This window comes from Chiloscyllium plagiosum, unplaced genomic scaffold (assembly GCF_037043375.1).
Source record: "Chiloscyllium plagiosum isolate Xiang-an unplaced genomic scaffold, Cpla_swu_hap1 HiC_scaffold_1, whole genome shotgun sequence".
NCBI classification, from domain to species: Eukaryota; Metazoa; Chordata; class Chondrichthyes; order Orectolobiformes; family Hemiscylliidae; genus Chiloscyllium; species Chiloscyllium plagiosum.
The window spans coordinates 129,964,365-129,975,184 of NW_028270139.1; the positions used below are offsets into that span (position 1 = coordinate 129,964,365).

Consider the following 10,820-nt stretch of genomic DNA (forward strand, 5'->3'; position numbering starts at 1 on the left):
TGACTGTCATTTTCCAACAACAGCTTTTCAGAGCAACTAGTAAAGTGACAGTTAAAACTGGAGGGTATGACTAATATATCACTGGAAATTGCAAATACTCCCCACGACAATACAAATTAAAACTGCTTTGCTTTAAATGTTTTCCAGAACAGGTGTTTTGGAAGCAGTTGTCTTATTCCATTAGCGAACTTTTACAGGAAGGTGCTTACACATCTGGAAAGAGGCATGGTGCAGTGTCAGCAACATATAATGTACTTACAACATTCCTGAGGTTTGTCATACTTCTATTGTCATTAGTACTTTGCTGTATATGTTGGCCTTCCACCAACTTGTTCACAGCCGACCACAATAGTTTCAATAGAGACAATAAGAATACTGAAATCAGTTGTAATCGTAATATGTAGAAACTGAGGTAAGTCATTCAGCCCCACTGAGTCTACCCCATTTATATGTTTACTTTGACAGGGGGAACCAGAATTGACCAGTTGTGGTTTGACTATTGCCTTGTATACGTTTTGGCAAGATTTCCCTGATTATATTCCCCAATTTAGGACTAGGGTGGTACAAAGGAACACTTCTAAAGGAAGTTTAAGATGGGAAGAGAGGGTAGTGCCAGAAGAACCACTGGACCCAAAATGTTAACCTACTTTCTCTTCGCAGATCCTGCCTGACCTGAGTTTTTCCAGCAATTTTTGACTTCCAATATCTGCAATTCTTTGGTTTTTGTTTTAAGTTTTGCAGCATGATCTAACATCAGAAAATTATAACTTTTGTTTATGACTTCTTGTTTGCACTATGTGGCTGAAGAATTGTACATGAAGAAACTTTTTTGAAATCTGATGAACGATCCCTCAAACTAGGTTTCTTGATGAAGGGCTTTTGCCCGAAACATTGATTTTACTGCTCCTTGGATGCTGCCTGAACTGCTGTGCTCTTCCAGCACCACTAATCCAGAATCTGGTTTCCAGCATCTGCAGTCATTATTTTTCCCTATACACCAGATAAGTAGAAAGTATAAGAGTTCTTTGGCCTAAGTCAGAGGCTGACCCTTGCATGAGATCATCTACCACTCTCTATACTGCTATCAAATGGCTCCTTAAGACAAAGGCGCATGAGTTCTTTGTTTATTGGAAGGGCAAGAGATATTTATGAAGACTGTGTTTTTGTTGAGAATTAGGCTGATGGTTATCTTTGCTTCCAAGATTGTTTTGGTGAATGAGAGTAGGACCATGGGCATTTATATACTTGAGCCAGAGTTGGTGATAGTTATTTTTGATCAATGCTGATGAAAAATTTATGCAAGAGATGCCTAGCTCAATGGGATTTTCTCTATTTTGGGGAATGACAGTACATCCTTTGCATGACCAGCCTGTGATACAATGCAGTGGCCTGCACTAGCAGAACATGAATGATCAAATTCATGATTCCAATGAAAGAAGATAAATGAATGATCTCATTGTGAAGGCACCCTAAGTACCAGCAGATAAAATTTATATTTAAATCTTGCATTGGCAGAGTTTTGCAAGACTTTTTTTAAACACTGAAATAAGGAATATTTTGAAGCATAAAAACAGAACTGGCTAAAATATATTGGTAAATTTAAGTTGCAGTGGTAGGTATTTAAGAGGACACTTCATCTTTTCAGAATACACAATATATGCTTTCAGACAGATGGCAGTTTCGATGATTGAACAGCGAATATATTTTTTTAAAATGACAAAGCTAGCCAGATATATATTAAAACAGTAAGAATTTCTATAAATTTTGAGTTAACAAAGTGAGTGTTTATCTTTAGAAATTCGGACTAGAGAATTGATGATGGGGGAAAAAGATGTGACAGATGAAATGAAAATAATTTTTTCAGTGCTCATTAGAAGATACCATTAAATCCAAGAGCAGCAATAAATCAAATTTGGTGGAATAGAGGAACTCTGGACCATCTCAATCACCAGAGGAGTGTTAGAATCAAAGATTCATACAGAAGAGACCCCTGGGCCTGTCTACTTGGAGGGGATTTGAAGAAAACTGTTTTCACTCAAAGGGTGATGGGAATCTGGAATGCACAGCCTCCTAGGTGGTGTATTCTCTGGGTGAAAGCAATTTACTTCAAATCCCCTCAACTTTCTGCCTTTCACCTTTTTTTTTTAAATTATGCATCCTTGTTATTGACCCTTAACTAAAGGAACAACTGCTTTCTATCCACCCTGTCCTGCCCCTAATCTGCTGCACATCAATCCGATCTCCCTCCATCATCATCATTCTCTCTTAAAGAAAACCACCTAAGCTTATCTAGCCTCTTGCAAGAGTTGAACTACTCCCTCTGACAAAGCCATGCTGACTATAATAACATCGCTGAACAGGCTGGTTAGGAAAATATCTAAGAGGAGGGGCTGCAAGTTTCTTGAGCTGTATGACATAGGGAGTGAGGTAGAACTGGAGGTTTTGGTAGGCTTAAAAACGGGCAAATGGACTTGACTGACCAAGTGAAGAGGCAGGAAACATGTTTCCGTTGATGGGTGAGTCCCGAACCAGAGGACACAGCTTAAAAATAAGGAGTAGGCCATTTAGGGCAGAGATGAAGAGAAACTTCTTCACCCAGAGAGCGGTGGGTGTGTGGAATGCTCTGCCCCAGAAGGCAGTGGAGGCCCAGTCTCTGGATTAGTTTAAGAAAGAGTTGGATAGAGCTCTCAAGGATAGTGGAATCAAGGGTTATGGAGATAAGGCAGGAACAGGATACTGATTGAGGATGATCAGCCATGATCATAATGAATGGTGGTGCAGGATCGAAGGGCAGAATGGCCTACTCCTGCACCTATTGTCTAATTCTCTACTTCGGAATTTTCTCCAATAGTTTCCCTACCAATGTTGTGAAACTCAATGGTCTGTAATTACCTGGTTTATCTCTACCACCCACATTTGAGAAGTTTACCCACATTAGCTGTTCACCAGTCCTTTGGTAACTGTGGCCAGAGAGGAATTAGAAAAAATTAGGTCAGATCCCCTGTAATTTCTTCCCTCACAATCCACAGCATCGGATGTAACAACTCATCTGGATCTGGTTATTTGCCCACTTTTAAGCCTGCTGAAACCTCCAGTACCACTTCACTTCCAATGTCAAATTGCTCAAGAACCTTGCAGTCCCTCCTCTTAGATATTTTCCTAATCAACCTGTTCAGTGATGTTATTGTGCACCTCTGGACTAGATGGGGTTTCAACCCAGGTCTCTCGGTTCAGAGGTAAGGACATTACCACTGTGCCATGAGCCCCTTTCTTCTGCACGTACATTTTTTTGAAAAATCATAATAATGTTCAGATATTTTATGACCGTGCTCTGGGTTAAGTGGAAGTTGAACCAAGAGCACCTGGCTAAGAAATAGGGGCACTACCACTATGCCGCATTCCCACGTCTTCTGTACATATAGATATTTTCATAACATCTGAGCAGGTTGCTAATTACACATTGCTGGGGCAGGTGGAACTTGAACCCAGATTTCTCAGCTTAGAGATAAAGACGCTACCATTGCACTGCAAGAATCTACTTCTGTACCTATTATTTATTTACTTATCAACCTGTTCAGAGATATCGACTAACTTTATACATATTAACTGCATTGTAGATCATAGTTCTATATTTATATTTTTAAAATCTCTTTATCTCTCCCCATGATTCTATTGTCACTTGTTCATACTGGCCAAATGAAGTGATTAAATTTGAATGCATTAACTGTGCTTTGTGTCCTTTTGTGGGAATGGACTGCAATTATTTGTGCATGAATTGTTGCTTTGGCTGTTATGAAGCCTTTTCTAAGTAGATTATACAGTGAGAAATTAAAGGAAATGCTGTTTGAGAGAAGCTAATTTTGATACATTGAAAATGCAGACAACGTTATCTTATTGTATATTTAGATCTGCTAACTTTTTTTTTCTTCCTCTTTCCACTCCCCTGCCATCCTTTTTACTGTCTGAAGGTTGCAAAATCAAGGCCCTGAGAGCAAAAACCAACACTTACATCAAGACTCCAGTTAGAGGAGAGGAGCCCGTTTTTGTCGTCACTGGGAGAAAGGAGGATGTTGCTATGGCTAAAAGAGAGATCATTTCAGCTGCAGAACACTTCTCAATGATACGTGCATCAAGAAACAAAAATGGAGCAGTGCCTGGGGCAACACCTGGACTAGCTGGCCTCTCTGTACCTGGCACCCCAAGTCTACCTGGGCAAACCACCATTCAGGTACGAGTGCCCTACCGTGTAGTGGGTCTGGTGGTAGGGCCCAAAGGTGCTACAATTAAGCGAATTCAACAACAAACCCATACATATATAGTCACTCCTAGCCGTGATAAAGAGCCAGTGTTTGAAGTGACTGGCATGCCTGAAAATGTTGATAGAGCCAGGGAAGAGATAGAAGCACACATTGCTGTTCGTACAGGCAATTATATTGAAATCAATGAAGAAAATGACTTCCATTCCAATGGCACAGATGTGAGTTTTGACAACAGTGGATTTGAATCTGCATGGGGGAAGATGAACTCGATTCCTCCTACCCGCAATAGACTTCTGTCTAGCTACAGAAATGACAGCTCGAGCTCTCTTGGCAGTGGATCAACTGATTCCTACTTTGGAAGTAACCAGATGACTGACTTCAGTCCAACAAGTCCATTCAGTGCAGGTGGTTTCTGGTTTGGAGAATCATTTACAGCCATGAGTTCTGAAGATCTGGGGTTTGAATCGCCTGCCTTTGATTCTCTTCCAGCTACAACTCAGTCTGTGATCTGGTGTCCATTCGAACAAGCAAATCCTATTGGCTTTGGTAATGAGTCGACAATTGGTACAATAGCCCGTGACAGCCAACCCACTACCCCTCGCCTATCACCAACCTTTATAGAAAACATAGAGTTTCCCCTTGCAAGGCGGCCATGTAGTGACCCTTTGAACATGGCGAGTCAAGTTGAGCTTCCAGTATATATCTCTGCCTTCTCTAATGGTACAAGCTACTCCTCCTCCAATGGTAGCACTACTTCTGGTTCACCCACCGACTCGTCCGGCTCTGGTATGGCCAGGGGCAAACGTGATTGTGTGGTCTGTTTTGAAAGTGAAGTGATTGCAGCTCTGGTGCCATGTGGCCACAACCATTTCTGTATGGAGTGTGCCAACCGAATCTGTGACAAGGAAGATCCAAAGTGTCCAGTGTGCAACACCCCTGTTACTCAGGCCATTCGCATCTACTCTTAATGGACATTTGGGTGGGTGGAGGGGTGGGGTAGAATGATTGATGGAGAAGGAGGGTAGAATGTGTGTTGGTACTTGTCTGAAAACTTCCTATTGGTAAAATGTGACTGTTATGTAGTTGGATTCGTAGGATTAGGCTACGAGTTTACTGTAAATTTTAAAAGTTGGGTAATACCTTTTTTGTTTTCTGTTAGGCAAACTCATTTCATGGATCACCAAGCAGGGTGGGTCAGTTTATTTGCGGATGTACATGCAGGATTTAAAAATATACTTGACAGTGAAAGTGGCCCTTGAGCTTTTTAAAACTTTTAAATTGTGCCACTTGCATCACCTTTTATTTGAGGGATGCTTGTTCTGGATTAATCTCCCCCACCCCTGGGGTTTGATTTACCAGTCTCTACCAAGTTAACTGATCTAACAATCTAGCAGTAAGGATTCTACTGCAAATACAATGCAGTTGTTTTTGTCCCTTTGTTTAAAACTACTGGCCGTAGTTCATGGAAATTGTGATATCCAATAACAAGTAGTTTGACAGGCTGTTGACTTGCTTTTCTACCCCTCTTCGTCCCTTACCTCACTCCACGCAATAGCCATACTTGGATGAGATACCAGAGGGTTGCTGGTACCATAGGACGCAATCCAGGGCTTTAAGTAGAGCGGTGAAAATAGTTAAAGGTTAAATTGGGGGTAAAATGCTTGAAATAGTGTAATGGATATGAAACATTCAGTTTTATTTCATTTTCCACTAGAGATTTGTAATTCTAATCTGGTAACTGTGAGTTATGAAAGGTTCACTCTCTTACTCTCCCCTTCACTGTTAAAAGATTAATGTTAAATTACCTAACATTTTTTGAAATGTTGAAAAAATTGCATTTGTGGTAGCTACATTTCGCATTACACATTTAAGAACCAAATTGAACCAGGTTTTTACAACTTTGTGTTGTATTACTTGTTTTACGTGTCTTAATACATGCTATTTCTTTCTAGCTTAAAGATGACCAAGTGCAGGATGTGCAAACAAATAATTTGCAGTGTGGTAAAACCAAGAAATCTCCTATTAACTTTGAGATGAGGGAACAACTTGTTTTCAGTTTTTAAGAGGGGGGGTAGAAAGGAGAGAAATGAGGAATTGTCCTGTCCATTTTGGGATCTCAATCATCAGCCAAGGAATTTGCATCCATTCTGCAAGGTTTGTTTGAGCTCCCAGAGACTTTCTGTAGATTTGTGGCTCATTTCCTGTGGGGGAACTTTGTTAATGGAACAGTTGAATGGCTTTGGACTGTAATCAATGATATGCTGCTTCCCTTCAGGGTAGCTGCAAAGTCCTGCTGTTGAAGATTTCAAACTTTCAGCAACCTTTTGAGTCATTTGTCTAGGGATGACTAAGCTTCAGCTTGAACTGATCTGTTTCTATACCCATGAGTAAGTGCACAATTCTGCCTCATTTCGTACCCTCAAAATTTCCTCATTCTTGCATTAAGGAAACTGAAGTGGGTTTTTTTGGCAGTTTTTGAATCTCATTTACGGGTTACCAGTTTAAAAAGACCTTGTATTCATTACCAAGATTTTGCCACATTATATCTTAACTGATCCTATACCACTGAAGGTAACTGATCTGTTCACACAACTGAAGTGCTGATCATCCCGAATTGGTAGCTCTTTGAGGGTACCTTTTTTAAAATGTAGGTGATGCCAGCAATTACGACACTCTCATGTGTTTAAATTTAGCTATGTAGAGCTACTGCTTGCTTAAGCAGTAGTGATTGCAGTGAACTTCGCTGTTGAATAGTAACTCTACTAATAGCTGCTGAGAGGAAAACAGTTGGTTAATTGGACCATTTCTATGTTACTTAGTTTGGATGCACTGGGTTTATTGTGTGACCTGTGGAAAACAGCATTATTTTATTTTGGATTCATTTTGATATATAAAAGACTTGGCATCTTTATGCCATACTTGAGTGATTCTCGAGAATTACATAATTTGCTGAAATTTAATCTGTTCAGAGACCTAATATGCTCCATTGAGGTGGTTATTATAGGACTAATTAATGAATTCAGCAATACACCTTTGCGTTTCTCAGAATTTATATATGGAAAGGAGTGCTTTCTATAGAGATGGTGAATTTGGATGGGATGAAACCTGTACATCCAGTTTTGGGGGCGGGGGGGTGGTTGGGAAGATGCGCCAATAAAAAGCATGTCTAGACTTGTTAGATGGTTGACTAGGGATTGTGTTTTTATTTATAGTCTAAGAAAAATAAGTCAAACTGATTTACATCTGTAACAATCCAAGATCAGCTTTGCGTTCTGACAGCAAGTTGTTGTATGGGCATCTGTCTGATTAGTGTTAGTTGCGAAAGCCTTATTTGTGATTCATAATGGATTTTCCAGCAGCAGGACATGCACAGCTCAATCTCTTTTCTCCTTTTAGTGTGCTTAATAATAGGTTTTGCATGTGGTATTTGTGAAGTGTATGGTTAATGCGAAATCAGGTTGGCACCACATGTAAAATATGGAATGCTATCTAATTTTGTAATGATTTGGAATGTTAACTAAATGTTTCCTTGGGAAAATTCCAAAATACTACCAAACATCTCCGTCTAAAATCAGTGTCACTACAAAATACAAATTTATCAGATCAAACCCACTTCATGGGAATGTCTTCTGTCTAGAGATTGGACAGTGCAGTTTGGAGATTCATTAAATGTTTAAAACAGCTGGGCACCAGCTGAGTGGTTTATTACAGAGGGAATTTGCTTTCTAAACATTTTTAGGAGCATCCTGCAGTCGAAAGTGGTAAATAACATAGTCTTCTGTTTGTTTTTTAAAAACTTGTCTTATTTCTTTAAGACGTTTGCCACTCCTCTATTAGAATATAGATTCCTTTAAGGTTCGTTCTTTTTGTTTTTCACCCGCCCCAAAAAAATCCCAGTATACTGTATATTCTCAGATAAAGCATTTTGTAAACTTCCAAGTGTGTAGATTGTCTGTCTTTACATGAAACTCCCAAAAGCTGTTGTTGGCTAAGTACATTTGAGTTGTTGGGTTTGCAGACTTTGAATTTTTTTCTCTGCAAGAAAAAGGACTTGGTTTCCAATCTCTGTGAAGCTCTGACTATGGGCCTTTACCTCACATCGTGGTCACCCAGAGAGGTCTGTGCTCAACACTTACTGTGATAGGTTTCATTCGGCAGTTTGCTGGAGGTGCTGTCTTTAAACTGTGAAATGTAGGTTGGCACTATTTTTAGTTTTACTATTTTTCTAGAGGTTTTTGCATTCCAGTTCCTGAAACAAATAAGGCTGTACAATTCTTCTTTATTTCCCAGATCTCATTTTTAGTTTTGTTTTCAGGGTCTTCATTCTGTGAGATTGTTGTAAAAGCAAATTGGAAGGGGATGTAAATTATTTTATTTTTGGTATTTCTAGCTGACAGAAGTGAACCAATAGAAGTGCTTACAATTTCTGGATTTAATTGATTCAAATTAGCTTCTAAATTTTAAACCTTCTCGAGAATAATGTAGCCTGGTCCTCAAGTCATAAATGTTTAATATATTCTCTTGCTGATGTGGGCACTGCTGGCGAGGTCAGTATTTATTGTTCGTTCCTAATTCCAAACATTGTGGTAAACGGCCACATTTGAATCACTGCGCTCCATATGGAGTTGATACACCGCAGTGCTGTTAGGAAGGAATTTTAGAGGCTTAAAGTTTTGTCCTGAACAACTAATTTACTGCATCAGTTCAGTGAACTTCTGTTCTTCAACCAGGCTAGAAGTTTAAATGCATTATGTATGTAATGTACCTTTGCACTTTGAGTAGAGGTTGGGATAGGTTTGCAATGCAGATTATTCTCACCACCTACCTGGAGCAAGATGCATAACAGTAAGAAGAAAATTGTGGGTGGGGCAACAAATCACTTAAATCAATTGATTTGACTTGAATAAACCTGTGCTTAATAATGTAGAAGAAACAAAACTGTGTGGAGGTCTAATGTCTCAGCATTTTGAGCAATTGTGCCATACAGAGCAGGAAGATCAGTGTCTGTGGTGAGTTATTTGGTTTCTGATGGCACTTTTGAGGCACTTCTGTGACATCCCCCAGTTAGCTGAAAGTTCAGCAGCTGTGTTGGCATCTAATTGTGGTTACATAACACCAAATTTCCTGCCATTGAACAGCCTGCTAACATTCTTAGTTTTGAGGCTTGTGTGCAGTTGCTGGCTACTTGGATATGATGGGAAGTAATCAGCACCTGTGAATCCCAATCTTGGCAAATAGCCAATACCTTCAGATAATGGGGGAGTGGGGTGGGGGCGCGGAAATTGGCAGCAGAGGAATTGCTTGAAAAGGGAAGATGATGGTCTAGTAGATTTCATTTCTCGTACTGCCGTACAACAGCATTATTTCAATACAAAAATGGTTTTTGTTCTCCACTCAACAAGGGCAAGTTAACTTCTGTACTTGTAAATATAGATATATTCATCTAGTAGATAAACAATTTTATTTTTATTTCCACTTGAAAAGTTACATTTCGTATTCAAAGTTTACAAAAATAAAGGTTTTTATTTCGAGATTTTTCAGTATGAGAATTGCCTTGACGGCATCTATGATGTAATGCGTAACTTCACTGCTACTTTTTGCTTGTAGACTAGTTGATGTCAGTATTAAGATTAACACTAGTTGCCATCTTGGAATAGATAATGAAACGAATGTTCACTGAGCATGTATTTTGTATCTATAAACCTTGAAATTGCATTGTACACTATAATTGACAAACCAAGGGGATAACCAGTATGTGTACTATTTCTATCAAAATCACAAACCAAGCAAGGCAAACCATACCAATAGAATTTAGTATTTGCTAATTTTACTACACCTCGTTTGTTATGTATATGTAGGGAAGTGATAGGGAAATGAATTCAATTTATTGAGTAAAGTTTAAAACCATATATTTTATAAAGGGCCTTTAACTTAATGTGGCCAAAGCACTGATATATATTTGCTGTAAAGAGAATTATAAGAGTTTTATTTTTCTGATATTAAAAGTTACTTAATAAAGACGGTTTCCATTAAAATTTCTTGTCTTTGTGTAGTTTTCTCTTGAATTGCTAGTGTGACTGATGCCATGTAATCATTTTGGTTGGATACAACATAAGCAGAAGCTGAGGTTTCGCCTGCATTTACTGAAGCACGAGATGGTGTAAATAAAAACCTTTCATCCCCTTAAACTTGTTCCACTGTTAATCATCGATCTGCATGTGGACCAAGACCACCTTTTGGTCTTGCAAACTCGATTTACCTTTTTTGCTCCATTACCAACAAAACTCTGACCTTTATCTGGAATTTCAATTAGCTCACTTACAGACATTCCTGTTGGATAGGTTCCAGAAGTAACCATGCCTCGTGCATCGTCCACCTACCCCTTTTGCCCAAACTTTGCTGCTATCTTTTGCACACTTTTTAAAATTTCCTTCTACTAAGTTTCAATGTTCTACTAAAGGCTCCAATGTTCTTCCCACTGTATAGCTGACCAGGAATCTAACCTGTCCAGAAAATGTGCCATTATCACATGTTGGTAGGACTTCTAGTCATAGAGATTTA

At 39.1% G+C, this 10,820-nt stretch overlaps 1 protein-coding gene across 1 annotated transcript in view; it reads left to right on the forward strand.

The window, feature by feature from the left end:
- Positions 1-10,288, forward strand: part of LOC122564980 (RNA-binding E3 ubiquitin-protein ligase MEX3C) — a 49,507-nt gene extending 39,219 nt beyond the window's left edge. The window contains exon 2 of the mRNA XM_043720601.2: positions 3,969-10,288. Coding sequence (XP_043576536.2) covers positions 3,969-5,227 — 1,259 coding nt within the window. The 3' untranslated portion in view covers positions 5,228-10,288. The remainder of the gene's footprint in view (positions 1-3,968) is intronic.
- Positions 10,289-10,820: the final 532 nt, after the last annotated feature.